The sequence below is a fragment of the Haliotis rubra genome, unplaced genomic scaffold (genome assembly GCF_003918875.1).
Source record: "Haliotis rubra isolate DU_JTF1 unplaced genomic scaffold, ASM391887v1 Scf185, whole genome shotgun sequence".
NCBI classification, from domain to species: Eukaryota; Metazoa; Mollusca; class Gastropoda; order Lepetellida; family Haliotidae; genus Haliotis; species Haliotis rubra.
In genome coordinates, this window is record NW_025765836.1 from 537933 (window position 1) to 557663 (window position 19731).

Here is a 19731-nt window from a genome sequence, read left to right on the forward strand (position 1 = left end):
TCAATATCAAATCACAGTTGGTCTTTGTTACCAATACCAACTGGATATTGGGTGTGAAAAACAAACGCTGTGCTCGGAAGACTGCGCTACTGTAGTTTGACATGTAAACAAAGAAAAGATTTGATTTATACTGCGTAGCAGCCGGCTATTCATTGCTTGCAATGGCTCAATACCTTTAGAATATGTATGGAAAGAGTATCATAGCAAGAAAGAGGAAATTAAAAATAGGTACAATGCAATGATTTGATTTGATACTTCATAAGAAATTGTCAAAGTTTCCGTGCAGCGTGACGCCATAACAGACGCAAAATCACGCAGAACGACAACGGTAATTGTAGATTCTACCTACATTTAGCCTTGTTCAATATCATATACGTGGATACAGGGTATACGTTTTTATTCTTTGAAAGTTTTTGATTGTTTGAATAAAAGTTACAAAAGAAATTGACACATTTAGAGTATCACACCACATTTTAAACCTTTACACAAGTGTTAGTAGATCAAGCGTAGCCATAACTGCAACATTGACTTTAGGTCCTATAGTGTGCAATATTCAATACATTGGGACTAATATTGCTGTTTCATATGAACAAGTTAATGGACAGCGATTTAATTCAAACCTTATAAGTAAAACTGATAATATTAATGGAAATGATTTATACATTTTATCTTGTAATTTTCAATGAAATTTAGTGAGAGAATCCAAAATAATTCATTTATTGATATTTTTTTACCATAAGATAACCTGTACATTGAATTAAAAACATAACATTTGCATTGTTATTCAAATTGTGTTTTTCTATTTTGAAATACTTTGGGAATAACAAGATAAGCAGGTGCCCGTTCGGTCTCGCTTTATGCGTTGCTATGCAACAAAGTACCTCTTATACAATGTACGACATGGATTTAGGACCGCGTCGTATGCGACATGGATATGACGTCTTTGTGAAACGGTCGTAAAGGAGGTCGGAAGAGGGTCGTAAACAAGGTCGTAGGGTCTACAACCTCCTAAATTTAGGAGGCTTTTGTGAAACTGCTCTGCAGCCAGATATTTTAGACATTATGTCGAAAATTCAATGTTGAGACTGTTGCTCTGCAGTCTTTTTTTCAGTAAAATATGTTCTGACTGCATCTCCATGAGATCCATTCTCTCCTTCTCTCTTGTTCAGAATGAACATATACCGGTAACCATTTACACATAGATATCTTCAACCACGAAAAGTAGGAAGAAACTTCTAGTCTAACTAGTCTAACTGTGCATTTACCATAACTGAATTTGTGGAAATAATGGTGAAAACTGTCATTTCCAAAATTCTTATAGCAAGTTTCTGCAAGAAAATGAATAACTCGCAACTTATGAATTGAGTGAACTAATTTATAAATCAAAGTGACTGTGTGAACTCACTAACATGGATTCAATCTCATACTGGTAGTCTGGTATACATGTCTTATTTCTTTCCTTGAGTGAACATGTTTTTTCATCTTGTAGAATCCCTTAAAACAACACCGTTGTCAAAACATCAAACATCAAAACATTTTTACCTTGACCCAAATGTCTAACCTACCCTTTAGCTCGATAATGATACAAGAATGAATATGGGAACCCTTCTCTATGCATCGACAAGAATACCTATCAAACAAGCATGGAGTTGCTATTGGCATGGCGTCGTGTTCTCATTGCAGGTTTTAACATTTTCAAACGTATATAATTGTCACCACAGCGACAAACCTATTTTACAGTTTAGTAGAAAACTTAACAGAAGCATCCAGCCTGACCTTACAATGAGCGGTGTGATAATTCAAGACATAGATAATCACAAGCATCTAGACTTGACCCTTCAAAATAACTGTAACTGGGATATTAACATAAAGTCTATTGGCTGGCTTATTATGAAATTAATGTCTTGTCTAAACTGGAATCTTTCAAATGTATATTTGTCTCTGGAATCATCTGTGAGCTTGTGGGCTGATTTCTCTTGATCTATAATGAATGTTTTATTAAAACATTCTGTAACGCATACTTCTTGTAAATGATCAAATTAATCTAGATACACTTATGATTCAGTAAAAGGGAATTCATTTGAGTATTTGCTTCAATCCGCACATGTTTGGACAACACAACCAATTTTCTATTGTCAAGTTCATGAGATTTTTGTGAATACGCAAATTGCACAAACTCAAATGGCCTCTCCCTTGTGACAGGTGTTAATTGGAGAATGTATTCTACTATGGTTAGTTCCCATGAAGCAGAATTGTAAAAACATAGGGTGATTACCTCGAAGACCTGGTGATCTCGAACAAAGGCCAGTTAATGTTTTAACAGGCACAAGGTTGATACGAAAAGTTGAAGGGGTAAAGAAGTGAAATAAGCCTAAACTGATATTTGACATTTTCATGACATAATATATTTGGTGTTGCCACAATTAATCATCACAAGATGAAACATATCATGTGAAATACTAGTAGATCTCAACTATCATTTGGAGGGCCTTTTCAACTATCTTCTTAAATCTGCCATGCCAACACGCCAAGTAATAATAAGATACATAATTTGCAAATCATGTATGACCTATTTCAACTTATTACTGACCCTACGAAGGTCACCCAAAACTCTAGCACTTTGTTAGATATTAGTAGATTAATCAATAACTTTGGCGAGACGTAGAACGTATCATCCCCGTAGACGTTGAGTGAACACATGAATCAGTATCATTATAATCTCAGTGAGCTAAACTCAGTAAATTAACTCAGTAAATTCGATCATATTTCAAAACAAGTTCAGAATTTTATAGCACCCAGTGTCTTAATCCCGTTATAACAACAACACCGGCGCAACATGAACAAGATTATACTGTAATAACAAAATCCTACTTCACGGAATACCCCATTACGCCATGGCACGGGTTCACTTTTATGGCATTTAATACACTCAGTCAGTCAGTATATCTGTACACTGTTATATAGTCCATATAAGCGTAGGTGTATGGAATTTGTATTCATACAAACATTGAGAGGGGGGAAAATTAAACATATTTGCGCTTTTGTGGATAACAACTAAAACATTCACTTGAAACTGACTTTTGAAAATGCTCGCCATACTAGCTGTAAATAGAACAGTCAATATCAATTTTTGACACATAGAACAAGAAGAATGCAGATGAGTGAAGTTAAACTAATATATAGAATTGGTTCCTAGTTGGTCGCATAGGACGGCGAATAGTAAACACTTAATCTAAACATAATCCCAACTTTAAAAAATGTATCACTTCAAGCGTGAGACGCAGTTGCATTGATATCAAGCACAAAGGGATAATATGAAAATATGGCTTATTCCTGCAGTTTTCATGAATAAACATGTCACATGCAAGATACATTATGTATATCAACAATAAGAACTCTAACAGATCAAAAGATTCGTGAAATAGTTCAGTCTATACACTCATGGGCCGGGGATCCTTGGGAAAAAGGAGAAATTGAAAGAAGTAGTGGTAAAATCCTTCCTAAATTTCCAAAAGTTTCCAAGCCTTGGAAACACCATCTTTCCAATTTTGGAATTTTTTGGAAATATGATATTTCCAAATTGGAAATTTTTGGAAATCACCATATTTTTTCTTGTGATAAAGCTTGAATTTTATACTAAGAAAGCCTAAGGCTGCCACGTTTGTAAAATGAAAAAAACATTTTTATGCTTCTATCGGTGCTTGAGAGTAGTTTCTTGTTATTTCAGTTAATTTCTCGTTGTTTCGAGTATTTTCACAATCAATTATTCATCAGGGCTCGATTTAGTGCTTTGTTACTTACACTGGCTCAACCCTATATTACAAAGTGCTACCTAGTTATTAGTCTTACTTGCACCAGGGGCAAGTTAATTTTTGAGATATAAATTAACAATAATTCTAACATTATAGGCATAATTATGTCAGCTCATTTTTCTTCTCGTCTTTGAATCATTCAATAGCATATTTCTTTCTTCACATATTGCCAAAAAGCAGTGCAAATGGAATTTGGCTGGTGCAACTAGGGTTTTTTCTCAGGTTGCACCTGGTGCAAGTAGGTTAATATCTCTTAAATCGAGCCCTGGTTTTATTAACATTGTAGTTGCCAGAAGTGAAAAGTAAACACTCACTTTGTACAGCATACAATGATCTTGATGAAATCAGCCAACCTCGACTCAATTATCAGCTGTTACACAAATGTTGAAAAATCAAGTGAATATTCTGCCAACTTCAACTTAATCATAAAAAACAGGAAACGACTGTAAACTTCCACACTACTTGACCACAATACAAGGGGCTATCAAAATGTTTGAGCCTAAAATACTTCTGATATGTTATAAATAACTGTATGATATTCAGGAATGGTTTATATCATTCTCATAAACGTAATACTGACATGTCATTAGTTTCCGTTCACGTGACATCTAATCACATGTACCCCTATTGAAATTGAAGTGCGGGGTGTTCGTGTGTGTGTGTGTGTTAGCCTAATGGTCAAAGCGTTGGCTCGTCACACCGAAGACCCGGGTTCGATTCCCCACATGGGTACAATGTGTGAACGCAGCCATGATATTGCTGGAATATTGCTAAAAGCGGCGTAAAACCATACTCACTCACTGCTATTGAAACGGCAGAAATGGATGAGCTTGAGTACAGGGCAGTCATAAAGTTTTTAGTGTTCGAGGGCCACCCAATGAAGCACATTGAAATGTTATTGACAGCAGTACGAGTATTGAGTCTCATGGGGTACTACTTTACTGATAATCAATTCTAAACTGGATGTTCAGGGGGTGGTTGAAAATGTGGTTCATAGTGAAAAAATGGTTATGGGTTGGAAAATTTGTGTAGGATTGAAGGGATGGTCATAGGGTTGAGAAAGAGATTTGGTGAGAAGGAATGGTGTGTTTGAAGAGTATGTGAATGGTTGGTCAGGTCAAAGGAGGTTCTGAGGGATGGACTGCTCGTGATGTTGGTAGATCGTTGATGATTGGGTCATTGTGTTGCAGGGGTGGAAATAACTTTAAAATTGCTAGTGTACTCCAGTACAGTGGCACATGTAAAATCACTTGCCCTGATAATTTTTCCACTATACCGGCCGTTTTCTTGTTGATTTTTTAAATAAACAACATAATTAACATTGGAAAGTCAACTGGACCCCGGTACAGTGTGATGTACAAATTTGCTTGCCCGACAGAAAAAACCACTGGACTCGGGCGTCGGGCAATGGGTTATTTCCACCCGTGCTGTACGGCACGGACCAATTTGAACCTATTCATAAGTAAGGATTTGACTTTTTAGGACCTAAGATCCTCCAAGGCTTGGATCAGTGAAGCATTAAGTCACTCATTAGTGGACTTGTCCTCAAGCATCAGACTAGGCATAGATCTGTCTGAGACAATCAACAAACAGCAGGATGCAGCTTGTGTTTAGGTACAACTAGCAGGCAGTTATATGTTTATCTCTGCTTTTACTGCTCATTCTGTCAACAAGTCATTGAGAAAACATGCTGGCACAGTGGTTCTTAATGGCAGGTGTAGGAATCTGGGTGTCATAAACTCCCCTGTAACAGCAAAGGAACCCTTGTTGGCAGTTGTGATTACTTTCAGTCTGTAGAGGGCGCTGGTGAAATATGAAAACCTTTATACCTTCTGTCAACAAGGAAAATTATCACTGACAGGTTGAAATATCTCTCCAAAGTGCTAGTTCTAAGAGACCGCTTATTCTCTGATTCCGTCTCTAGTTTCACAGGCTTGTCGTTGTAGGACCTATCTCGAAGTGCTTCATTAAGATTGTACCTGGGGATGAGGCACAGAAGTCAACTTCAATTGTCGATTAAGGTTATTAAAAAAAAATTTAACTGTACTAAATCTCAGAGGATTATCTCATCAAATTGAGTAGACTGTTAACTGTCCATAGTATTACAAGAACCCACGATTCTTCTCATATATTGTAGAAATGATGTAATATAGGTTTTCTACGGATAACAGTTTATCATTGTTAATAACTTGACGAGTACGGCATATATGTTTCAGTTAAAATATGACTTTGAAGTTTTGTTTGAAAATGTAAAACCACAATTACGGAAAAGTAGTGACTTCGACGTTAAGGTGATAATTCAGTGATAGATGTATATGAAGCCGCTTGACATACACTACACTGTAAAACTGGGGTCTTTCAAAACAAATGTGAACACCAAGTAGGTCTTACAATTCATTTTCAAAACCTGCAAACATTTCTTACAACATAAATTCATAACTTCCAAGCAGGTCTTAATATTCAAATATAAAATCTATCTTTCATCTTGTACATATTCATATGTCAGACACTCCTTTAATTCCCTTACCTCTAAAAAGGATTATTTTGAAAGCCTAGCCATCCCAGAAAGATTTAGTTTGTTTTATAACGTCCATTATCTTGTATGCACTTAGTGAGTGAGTTTAGTTTTACGCCGATTTTAGCAGTATTCCAGCAATATCACGGTGGGGGATACCAGAAATGGGCTTCACATATTGTACCCATGTAGGGAATTGAACCCGGGTGTTCGGCGTGACGAGCGAACGCTTTAACCACTAGGCTACCTCACCGCCCCTGTATGCACTTAGAGCATGCCTGTGCGGCATACAGTTCAGCGCTATATAAGTGGCCTTATCATTATCATTATTATTATTATTTCAGCAGATATTCAGTGGAGGCCCAGTTATTACCAGGTTCACAAATGCTTGAAAAAGCCTGAAATTGGACATTTTACCCTGAAAAGGCCCTAAAATCATTTTAGTTTTGAAAAGGCCCAGTGATTTGCCCTGAAAGCCCTTATATCGAACAAAAGCTGTCAAGTAATGATTTTACAGGAAAATAATACATAATAAAAATTCCTTGCATTGACAGTGGGTGTTAATTAATCTCCAACGTGAAGCAAAACATTCCCAGTGCAGCAATATAGCTTTGCAGTAGGGGTGACTATTGAAGGGGAAGGAACTATTGCAATAGCAACAGTCTATTGCAATTGGGGTTTTTTTTGTCCTTGAATTCTCTCATTTGAAGTCATTTCCCAAATGAATGTATAGTTTATATGAAATAAAAACAGTAGTTTCAGTCTCGTTTAATGAGTGACAAGAAACTTGAAACCCAGATCAAGTAAACAGTTAAAACATAAACTCAATGTAGCTGCAACTCTGCACCAAACTTCCTGTACTTTGCGCTGGGCATTTAACGGAAGTCAATTACTAAACTATCCATAGTCGCACATACTATGATAGTTTTTCGTTTCTGCAATCGATTAATTGCTATCGGAGACTCAACAATTGCAATCCGTCGATAGTTTAATGCATTGTTACAGCCCTACTATGCCGTATCTCACTGGTGTCTCCACATGAAGCTGACCTTTAGGTTTGAAACTATGCACATTAGCAGACCTTGTTTTTCCTTTGATGTTCACCGATCTGGTCTTGCAACTGATTGGTGTTTGTTTTAGTGGCTTAATGATGAGATTTCTTGGTTGACTAATTAACTTAGTGAATACTGATCAATCAGGTATCACAACTACACTGACCTGTGTTCAAAATGTCCCGTATCACCTACATTGAACGGTGTTCAAAATGTCCCGTATCACCTACATTGAACGGTGTTCAAAATGTCCCGTATCACCTACATTGAACGGTGTTCAAAATGACACATGTCTCTTAATCATAATCCAACCATCGGGACACGGACCAACAACAACTTGTATGTCCGATTGGATGAGACCCTTTTAGCTCAGAAACGACGTCTACAGCAGGACGAAATTGTACAGAGATGTAAATATGTAAATAAATGTATAAATGTCCGATTGGATGAGACCCTTTTAGCTCTGAAACGACGTCTACAGCAGGACGAAATTGTACAGAGATGTATATATGTAAATAAATGTATAAAAACATATATCTGATTATATTTTGCATGTACCAGTCTTTAAGCAAGGTAGACCGATAGACCTAACGATCTGATCACTCAGACATATAATCTAGATTATCTGGATTAGCTGAGAAGAAACAACATAATTAAAACTGGCTTAAGACTACTGGTCAAATGCACATGAAGCAGACCTGATTTTTCCCTCGCAAAGCTGGAAGGTCTACTTTATGTGCATAAACCAACTCACTATGGTCAGTCCCACGTTTGACCAACCTTGTGTGTATTCAAATACTTCTGGGTTATAAGTATTTCTACAGTTTCTTAAAATTGTTGATTTCATTAAAAAGCCTGTAAAAGACCTCAACTTTGATGGTTGATAATCTGTACAAACCCTGTATTCCAAAGTCATATATATGAATGAAGTAGTTTGTATTTCATCGCCAGTCTCACAGTGATGCTTGAATACTTACAGTAGGAGGATCGTGCAAAAGTATAATGAGTGTTTAGATGCAAAACCTTTTGAGTCAAATGTTAATGTAAAAAACATGTTGGCTGTAGCTCCTTGTAAACAACATTACCTTTGATGGGTGTGTCCCTCAACACTGATGGTGAAGGAACAGAGAAGGTTGTCCATGTCACTGAGTTGAGTGATGACCTGTCAAACCGTCAATCAAACTGTTAACTAGCCAATCAGTCATTCTGATGTCTTATACAGGAAAGTCTAAATAGACTTATTCTTCTTAGAAGTGAAATACAGTTTTGTTTAAAATGCGGAATAACTTATCTTCAATATGTCTCCATTTCAAAGCATGAGATTTGGTTTGTAGGCTGATTTACAAATTATGGTATTGAAGTCATGGGTGGAAGGGTTCTTTCAGAGTAATCCCTATTTTAGTGCTCCCCAGTTGGAGGGGGTGCTGAGTTATACGGTGGCACTTACCAGTGAGGAGTAGAAGGGAGAATGGGATTCAACGACATATTTGATATGACTGACCTTATAAATGATTACTTTCAATGTGTGTAGGTGTGATATTACTGACCTTGTAAGTGATGAGCTTCAATGTGTGTAGGTGTGATATTACTGACCTTATAAGTGATGAGCTTCAATGTGTGTAGGTGTGATATAACTGGCCTTAAGTGATGAGCTTCAATGTGTGTAGGTGTGATATTACTGACCTTATAAGTGATGAGCTTCAATGTGTGTAGGTGTGATATTACTGACCTTATAAGTGATGAGCTTCAATGTGTGTAGGTGTGATATTACTGACCTTATAAGTGATGAGCTTCAATGTGTGTAGGTGTGATATTACTGATCTTATGAGTGATGAGCTTCAATGTGTGTAGGTGTGATATTACTGACCTGATAAGTGATGAGCTTCAATGTGTGTAGGTGTGATATTACTGATCTTATAAGTGATGAGCTTCAATGTGTGTAGGTGTGATATTACCGACCTTATAAGTTGTGCGCTTCAATGTGTGTGTAGGTGTGATATTACTGACCTCATAAGTGATGAGCTTCAATGTGTGTAGGTGTGATATTACTGACCTTATAAGTTGTGCGCTTCAATGTGTGTAGGTGTGATATTACTGACCTCATAAGTGATGAGCTTCAATGTGTGTAGGTGTGATATTACTGACCTTATAAGTGATGAGCTTCAATGTGTGTAGGTGTGATATTACTGACCTTATAAGTGATGAGCTTCAATGTGTGTAGGTGTGATATTACTGACCTTATAAGTGATGAGCTTCAATGTGTGTAGGTGTGATATTACTGACCTTATAAGTGATGAGCTTCAATGCGTGTAGGTGTGATATTACTGACCTTATAAGTGATGAGCTTCAATGTGTGTAGGTGTGATATTACTGACCTTATAAGTGATGAGCTTCAATGTGTGTAGGTGTGATATTACTGATCTTATAAGTGATGAGCTTCAATGTGTGTAGGTGTGATATTACTGACCTTATAAGTGATGAGCTTCAATGTGTGTAGGTGTGATATTACCGACCTTATAAGTGATGAGCTTCAATGTGTGTAGGTGTGATATTACCGACCTTATAAGTGATGAGCTTCAATGTGTGTAGGTGTGATATTACTGGCCTCCTAAGTGATGAGCTTCAATATATGACTGGTCGGTTGTGAAATATAGATAAGATATTTATTGCATAGCATTCCATGAAAAACAGTGGCAATATTCTATAAACTTCAAATATAAACACAGTGGATACAAACACATAGAGATACACAGATGCATTCCTCGTATTATGATGCACTTTGTAACATTTTCCCTTTGAACCACATTGTAGGGTAATGACATGGAAACACTATGAAGAGTGAGGAGACTATGGTAATACACAGAATTTATTTAGAATTGTAAATATGATGACATTGTATATATATAAGTGAATTAGTTACATGTTTTTAATTTTAATTTGATGTTAATTTTAATTTAAATTAATTATGCTTTGATTTATTTTTTTAAAATTTAAAATTGATGCTAGTTTAATTTTAATATCCCTTACAAAAACAATTTCTCCAGTTTTTGTTAGATATGATGTTAAACCCCATTTCACCTCTCGTCACCTTCAGCATCAAAGGTTTTCTCATTCCCAGACTTATGTTATATATCATTTTCACATACCGTATTTGACCCAATAAGAGCCCAAATCAAGTCACGGTTCTCCATTTTACCAAACTGCAAACCAATGTTTAAACAGTTTTTAAATGAACCATTGCTAAGGCCTCAAATGTAAATGACACTCAGTACTCTCTTGTGTGTATTTAAAAGATATTTTCAGAACCTGAAGCTGTTATTCATACAGTCTGTCTGTATTGTACTTTCCAACTTCTGAAATGCTAACCCGTTCCGGGTTAGAATTGATCTTCAGTAACAATAATTGTCGTGAGGCGACTAATGGGATCAGTTGGTCAGGCTCGCTGACTTGGTTGACACATGTCATCATATTCCAATTGCACAGATCGATGCTTATGATATCAATCACTGGATTGTCTGGTCCAGACTTGATTATTTACAGACCGCCGCGATGTAAAACTAAACTCACTCACTCACTCACACTAAAATGCCACTCAAGGAAGAATCTAGAGGCTGAATAATTGCTAGGGAACAACATAAAAAAACACTCAATCTCTGAAAACAGATTTGAACCGTTTAAGGTTTCAATACACTCCCCTATATGTCTATTTTCTAAATGCCCAGAGCACTTATTACATTAAATACGATTATTGTCCTGATTCATCAGGGTTCGAAATACCCCATATTTTAGTGTGCCATGGCATAGTAAATATAAAATGGCACGACTGAAAAATGTTCTCTGTGCCCTTTTGACACTCCTAATTTTCTAGAGACATAACTCACATTTAGTCATTTAATCCCCCAAACAATTATATTTTTCCAAATTAAATAATACCATACATATTTGAATGCTCATAAACCCATTTCTTTATTTAACAATAAATTTCAAATGATCATCATCATTGTCATTTATTCTAAAAACATGTGGGCATACTCGATTTCTAAAAGGCACACCTAAAATATTTGTCTGGTGCCCTAAGGCACACTTAGAAAGAAAAGTATTTCTATCCCTGTTCATGATCATGCAGGTATGATCTGTTTTTCTAGGTCACCAGAACTGAGGGTCAAGTGAGCTTACGTCCCTATGGTATATATCAGTCTGTCCATAGCGTTAAAGGGATCAGTCTGATATGACCTCAGATATGTTTCATGGCGTCATCATGCAAAAAAGTATTTTTAGAAAAAGTTATTAAAAATGAATTTGTGTAAAATCTTGCAAAATCTTATGCTTGATGGGCATTTAGAAGTTGGAAGATAACATAACAACTTGTGGTACGGATATACAACTTCTTTATTATTTACAGTGTTTTTGTCAGAAACTGCAAGGTTTATGAATCTGAAATGTCTGTATGTGTCACAACACAGTGGGATTATGATCTCTGTGGAGGAAATATTGACATGGCTTTATGTAAATTTAGTTATGTTTCTTGTAGTTTGAAAACATAGTGGTACAGAGTGATTTAGACTGTTTCTAAACTCACATTGACTTTAACAAAGGGAAATTAAGTAACATCAAAACTAAAATTTTAAAGAAATGTACTGTTTTAGGGTCATGTTTACAAGTAATATTAAGTTCAAAGAGCAAACAATATATCACTGATATACCTTGTATCATATTTTCAAATTATCATTTGCTATGAAGATGTGTCAGACATTAAATCACTTGCATGAAATACAGTGTACCCTGGTTATAATGCCACTGTCTGTCCAGGAGAAAATATGTCATTATATCCAGGGTGGCATTATAACCAGGTAGGACAGTTAGAGGCCCTCTTGCTTCAAAGAAAACAGGTCATTACTTTGTTGAGCATTCTTTATTTCATAGTTACATAACACAGAGTCACCTAGCACATGTACCTCGCATGGGTACAATGTGTGAAGCCTATTTCTGGTGTCCCCAGCCGTGATATTGCTGGAATATTGCTAAAAGCGCCGTAAAACCGAACTCACTCACTCACATAGCACATGTACACTTACACATAAGTACAAAATAAATTTAGATCTACAATGGAAATCTTTAACTGATGTCTGATCAGTAGGACAATGACTTTGCAGGGCTTGTACAATTTCAGAACATTTGTGGAGAGTTTGTTCATATTCTGTCTGTTGGGGTTCCCAGTACTGGTACCTACGCACTTCAACCATGTAATGCTTATAGCTTTTTCAAGGGAAGGTTCACTTCATTAATGTCTTGTATGTTGATTGATCCATCAAAAAGTATTGTTTAATTAATTTTGTTAAATCTTGTACAAGAAACACCATTAAGTACACTTTATTGAAATGGTAACTAAATGTGACATTCGATGAAGTTTAACCTTGCTCTGTGAGATTTAGGGAATGTAATCTTTACTGGGGTAGATCTAGAACTATGAATTGATTGCAATGTTTTTGTGTACATGGAGGCATTACAGGGCTCCATTTAAGAGATGTTAACCTAACCTACTTGCATCAGGTGCCATCTAAGATAAAAATCTAGTTGCACCAGCCAAATTCCAGTTGCACTGCTTTTATTGCAATATTTAATGTAAGAAATATGCTTAATATATTTAATGTAAGAAATATAAAATTATTTAGATGTTTTATTCAGTTTTTGCTCACTCAAAAATCGAGTTGCACCTGGTGCAAGTTAGACAAATATCTAGGTTGCACTTTGTAATATTGGGTTGCACCAGTGCACGTAACAAAGCACTAAATCGAGCCCTGCATTAACATAAAATGATGTGCACACTATATATCTTAGATTAATTCTTTGTTTCTGAAAAATATATAATTTTAATAGGACGAAATAATTCCATTTAAATTATAAAGGTGCCCCAATGAATAAAAACTATATCTGAATAATGCTTAGTCCATGAAAACAAATAATTTTGAACTCTATTTATATTGAAAACAACTCAGTTTAAAGCTGGGAAGTCCAGAACCTCAGGAAAATTGAGATTTGTTGTATTTAGAGTTTTGCACAGCAGAATGGACTGGGCGGAATGGAAGGCTATGTGGTTCACAGACAAAAAAAACAGACTAACTATGAATATGAGTAACAGTTTTGGACTAGGTGTGCACATTGATAATACTTAAAAATAGCCATTTAATGTCATGTTGACCTATTCAACAACAAAACGCAGCCACCCATGAACTCAGTTCTCAAAAGAATAAGCAAGTGTGAAATACCGGTAATACTCGTGTTTCCCCCAGGCATTTTAAGCAGGGCAAGGTGACCTGCCCTTTTTGTCTGGCACCCTGTCCTTTTTAATACGATAATTGATATTAGAACTTGGTGGTTTTTAGTTTCTATTTCAGGCTAGTAAAGTAACTGTGCCCCTTGAGACTGTAAGAATCATATGCATGAATAACTTTACATAAGACTTGAAAATTGGTAGTGCCCTTTTTGAAATTATGTCACTCTGCCCTTTTTAGGTCCTGGGGAAACACTATACACTGCTTTGACTACAATTCCTGTTCAGTAATATGACATGTTGTCAGACCTTATGTCTGTCTGTCAAAGTCTTTGAACGGCATTTAGTAGTGATACATATAAGTGCAAGAATTTATGACACAGACAGAATTAGTTTATTATAGTGTCACATGTTAATCATATATTTATGATGCAACAGTATCAGCAATTAAAATAATGTTTAACATCCGGCCATATCCTGGCTTATGAAACACTAGCATTTAAAACATATTTATAACACATAGATAAAAAATACAGTGTGATATAAAATGGGTAAAATAATACCTGAGAAAGGGATATAGGGGGTGTGGCGGGTGTTAACTTCTTTATTTTGAGGAACGTGACATCCATAAATTCTCCTCTCTTGTGTCTCTCCTTTCACACTCATTGTACTTCCCATACTTTAACATAGACTTGCAGCAGTTGTACCTCCATTATCACTGTAAAGTGGACGAGGCCCTGAACACACTGACGCTTTTCCCCAAATACTTTCCATTCATTTCAGTACATTAAATACACCATCAAATTCTTTAAGCCACATGTACTGAAATAAATCTGTCAATATGTTCAGCTCAAGGCTGATGAAAAGTTAACCTGCCTTTCTGAAGTGTTAGCTATTATACTGGACAGGTTGTTCTACTGCTTTCACAGCCATACATACCCCTGTGTTTGTCAAGACAGTGTGATAGATGTGGCTGGGTTATTAACAACAGAATGTGTGTGTGTGTGTAGTGTGTTGTCAGACAGTGGTTTGAGTTACAGCAGTAACTACAAAGTGATTGTATACAGGTTGAGGCGTGAGGTTGTCAGGTTTCTTGCTTTGATGGCGTCTGTGCGAGACAAAGAATGCCCCCCTTTGATTATCCCCCTCAACGCGTTTTGTGGGGGTGGGTTTGTTAAAATGGACTCCGTCCGTCCATCCGTGCACATTTGTCTTTTCCGGAGGAGAACTCTAAAACCGTTCAATATTTCTTCACCAAACTTGGCACATAGATAGATCTGGTGGTGTACTGGTGCCTCTTGGTAGGTTTGGAATTTGAATAAAACATTTTTGGCGTTTACATGGCAACAAGTTTGACTTAGTATTAGCCTGAAATTGGTGGTAGTGCTCTTTTCCGGAGCTGAACTCTAAAACCGTTCAATGTTTCTTCACGAAACTTGGCACATACATAGATCTGGTGGTGTACTGGTGCCTTTTGGTAGTTTTGGATTTCTGAATAAAATATTTTTGGCAAGTTTGACATAGACTGAAATTGGAGATAGTGCTCCTTTCTGGAGCAGAACTTTAAAAACCTTTCAGGGCTCGATTTAAGAGATTTTAACCTACTTGCACCAGGTGCAACCTAAGATGAGAAGCTAGTTGCACTAGTCAAATTCCAGTTGCACTGTTTTTATTGCAATATGTAATATCAGAAATATGCTATTGAATTATTTAGATGTTTTATTCAGAAGTTCATCCACTCAAAAATTGACTTGCGCCTGGTGCAAGTTAGACTAATAACTAGGTTGCACTTTGTAATGTTGGGTTGCACCGTTGCAAGTAGCAAAGCATTAAATCGAGCCCTGCCTTTCTATACTCTCCTTCCACTTTTCTATATACACACCTAAATATTTGACGTAATCATAACTTGTAGACATAATCATGAAGCGTATTTTGCCATTGAGGGGGATATTGATGACTTTGTCTTCTTGTTTGATGGCCTTGGGTTTTTTGTTTGAATGAAAGCAGTTTTCTCATGCCTGAATATTCAGATTGTTAATTGTCTCAGTGGTAGAGTGAGGTGATGTGCTTAGTTAAGGGTTGATAAATGAAGGCGAGGTGAGTTAATGAATATGGTTTAATGCCGCTTTTAGCAATATTCCAGCAATATCATGACAGGGGACATCAGAAATGGGCTTCACACATTGTACCCATGTGGGGAATCGAACTCAGTTCTTCAGCATGTTTTGTGGACGCTTCAACCATTAGGCTACCCTACTGTCTTAAAAGCGAGGTGAAGCCAACTTTAACGTTGATATCAAGATTATCGCATTCATTACTTACAGAGAAATATGTGTACGTATTGCAGCTTGGACTAGACAGGCCTAATACCAGTGCTAGCCCACTATTATACCATGTAGTCTGTCTCACAGTCCCTGAACCACATTATTTCCCCCAGTATTGCCTAGCCCTCCCTGCAATGCTAAAGCTCTAAATGAAGCAAATCTAGATTCCCTCATATTCTGAATCTCCCAGCTCACTGGGCCTCCTTTTCAATTTAAATGGGTTTATTTGTTACTAACAACATTATATATATTCAGGGACAAAGCATTAGTCTAAGATTCCATGATGCAGTTGACAGATACACCACATTATGCTGACTCCAAACAGACAAGGGGCATCAGGGTAGCCTAGTGGTTAAAGCGGTCGCTTGTCACACCGAAAACCCAGGTTCGATTCCCCACATGGGTACAATGTGTGAAACCCATTTCTGGTGTCCCGCGCTGTGATATTGCTGGAATATTGCTAAAGGCGGCATAAAACCCAACCCGCTCACTCACTCGCTCACTCACCCAAACAGACAAGTCCTTGATGTTCCCTCAATGCTAAGCACCAGACAGGGTAATAACAAGTACCATATGATGATTCCCCACATGGGTACAATGTGTGAAACCCATTTCTGGTGTCCCGCGCTGTGATATTGCTGGAATATTGCTAAAGGCGGCATAAAACCCAACCTGCTCACTCACTCGCTCACTCACCCAAACAGACAAGTTCTTGATGTTCCCTCAATGCTAAGCACCAGACAGGGTAATAACAAGTACCATATGATGTTGCTGTTGATCAAATCACTGATCCTCTCATTATATGTATTACAAAATTTGACATGTTTCTATGCACTGTCACATGGGTATGGGTAAAGCGTTGGACATATTAAATGATTGACTATAGTCATTATATGCCCATTACAATACTAATGTTTGACCTGTTTCTCTATGACTCAGTGTCCTGTTTCTCTATGACGTTGTCCTTTTTCCATGTGCCGAGCTGTTGCTATTGAACAGCATGTGTCCTTCTGCCATGAATAGTTAATTAAGGCTCATCACCGTTATCTCCTTATCGTAATATTCAATCAGAGTATTTTGTATGTTCATAAGTAAAAATGCAACAGCCTGAAAGTATAAAATTTTTAAATGAACGTACAAAATTCAAACATGAATCAATGCATTGTTTATGGTGTCAGATGAAACATGTGATACATTGATGAATTAATGTATTGTGATATTCTAAGCTGGATTGTGACACTCCTGCTCTTACCCGTGAAGGTCCGGGTTAGAATATTGATCTTCAGTAACCCATGCTTGTCGTAAGAGGTGACTAACGGGATCGGGTGGTCCGGCTCGCTGACTTGGTTGACATATGTCATCGGTTCCCGATTGCGCAGACTGATGCTCATGCTGTTGATCACTGGATTGTCTGGTCCAGACTCGATTATTTACAGACCACCGCCGTACAGCTGGAATATTGCTGAGTGCAGTGTAAAACTCAACTCACTCACTCCCCTCCTGCTCTAAGGTGGATTGTGACTCTCCTCTAAGCTGGATTGTGACTCTCCTCTAAGCTGGATTGTGACTCTCCTCTAAGCTGGATGGATTGTGACTGGATTGCTCTCCTCTAAGCTTCCTCTAAGCTTGAATGTGACACTCCTCTAAGCTGGATTGTGACTCTCCTCTAAGCTGGGACATGCCTCCTTGGTGCAGTGGGTAGAGTATCTTCCCTGGAAGCACAAGGTCGATGTTCAACAGTGCTGCAGTTTAAATATCGACAATTAAAGAAGGTAATGGTTTTTACTCTTCTGCTGCTTGGCAATAAGGGGATTTATCTAATACAAAGTAGCTCCCAGTATTCTGTGGCTTAGTGGGGATCTATGTTGAACAGCTGCATGACATCATTCACTCTGTACATTTCCACATCTACCTTCAACATAGTGTTAGAAATTTAAGTCATAAAAATATTGACAAAAATCAAACCCGATAAATTATTTTGCGTCAAAGTGCATATTAACTCAAAAACTCAACAACAAAAATTAAAGAGATATACATTTCTAGGTTATTGTGCGAATTTTGGTATCCTCTAAACTTTAATTCTGCATAAGTCGGAGTGAAGTATTTTTAATGTTTGTTTGAACTATGTGCCATTATACCATGGGCTCAGCAAATCTCAAACCCAAGTTAACTCCCTTTGTTTATAGGCGACGACTGATAACAGAGCAGGTCAAATTATGCACTTTCAGTCAGGACCTGGGCCAGTGGGAGATATATGCCAGGCTGTGTAAAGAAAAGTTACAGTCGTAACAGACAATTGCTGTCACCTAGGAAGAGAGTGTGACTCTGGGCAGTTCACTTGGATTGTGTTGGAAAATATAACAGAGTATTCAGGTTTCAGGGAGTGTATCTGGGACATGGGTGTGGTATCAGAGAAAATCATGTGGATATAAGTACGGCAGTATTATGACTAGCCCTCGGGTGTGGATCGTCAGGTAAGCCATTGTTTTAGGTTTAGTTATGTCTATATTTGTTAGCTGTTGAATGGTAGGATTCGTTACAAGGTTTTGTAGTTTTGTTGTACCAGATAAATATATTTTGATCAGACATGTCCCATGTTGATGGTTTTGACCAGAAAATGTCCTCTATAAAGAGTTTTGAGCAGTACCTCTCATATTGAGATTTTTAACAAGCAGTTGTCCCATGAGTCATGTGAGTTGAGCATGTTTGAGCCCTTCAGACTTGATCTGTATTAGTTTTTCAACATTCTCATATATAAGATTCTTTTTTTATTCAAGGGTTGTGGGGTAGCCATGTGGTTAAAGCGTTCGCTTGTCACGCCAAAAACCTGGGTTCAATTCCCTACATGGGTATAATGTGTGAAGCTCATTTCTTATGTCCCCCTCTGTGATATTACTTAAATATTGCTGCAAGTGGTGTAAAACGTTACTCGCTTCAACTGAGACACCATGGCAGTTCACCATAAATTCTGATAAATGCAGTTACAATCCAGTAGTACCTTCTCTGTGCACATTTCCAGTGCTGAAGAAAGTAAATTGTGTTATATCTGAAGTAAAGACTTTCCATACCACTTCAGGGTATTTTGTACAATAAAATATCTTATCAGTATACTCCTTCGGGTAAAATGTAGGTTTATTTATAGTCCATGCCTATAAACTATGAAAACATTCCAATGAATTTCGTTGTTAGTGTTGGTTGTAAACTAGCCTTGCTCCAAGGCTGTACTGAATGTTGACCCCATGGATGTACAGTAATTCTATCCTTCGAAGAAGAAAGTCTAGATAGGCAGACAGTACAAAGGACCTCAGTCTGTTATTAATTATTTTTTAGAAATTATCATTTAAACTATTTATTTTTGCCTTAGAGGTCTGTGCAAGTCTAGTTGTTAACCTGAAACCGTGTTCATTGTGTCTATTGTAAAAGTATTTGTAACGTGATAACAAGGTCCGCTATCAGGACAACCACAGCCTCGGCACAGAGTACAGTTTGTGATGTTTGAGAGGCATGCCTTCACTGCACAAATCAAACTGATGCTTGCTTGTTATATATACTTTAGCAAAATATATTACATTAAACTATTGAAATATAGTGTTACAGCCAGACAGAGATTTATACTAAGTAATCAATCTGTCAAAAGTCAGATGTTTTATGTCAAACTATAAATGTTATTTCTTATTTAAAGGTGTTGTCAGTAAACTGGAAAGTAGTAAAAATATAAGTACTATGAATCCTATTTTAATGTAGAAATATGGACACA

General features: G+C 37.0%; 1 protein-coding gene across 2 annotated transcripts in view; it reads left to right on the forward strand.

The window, feature by feature from the left end:
- LOC124273845 (beta-1,3-galactosyltransferase 1-like) overlaps positions 1–19731 on the forward strand; it is a 103327-nt gene that overhangs the window by 61252 nt on the left and 22344 nt on the right. The window contains exon 1 of one of the 2 annotated variants that reach the window (XM_046709158.1): positions 18190–18448. The exons of the other annotated variant lie outside the window; for it this stretch is intronic. Within the exon in view, the coding sequence (XP_046565114.1) occupies positions 18420–18448 (29 nt within the window). The 5' untranslated portion in view covers positions 18190–18419. Of the gene's footprint in view, positions 1–18189; positions 18449–19731 lie in introns of those variants that run through there. 2 annotated transcript variants of the gene reach the window in all.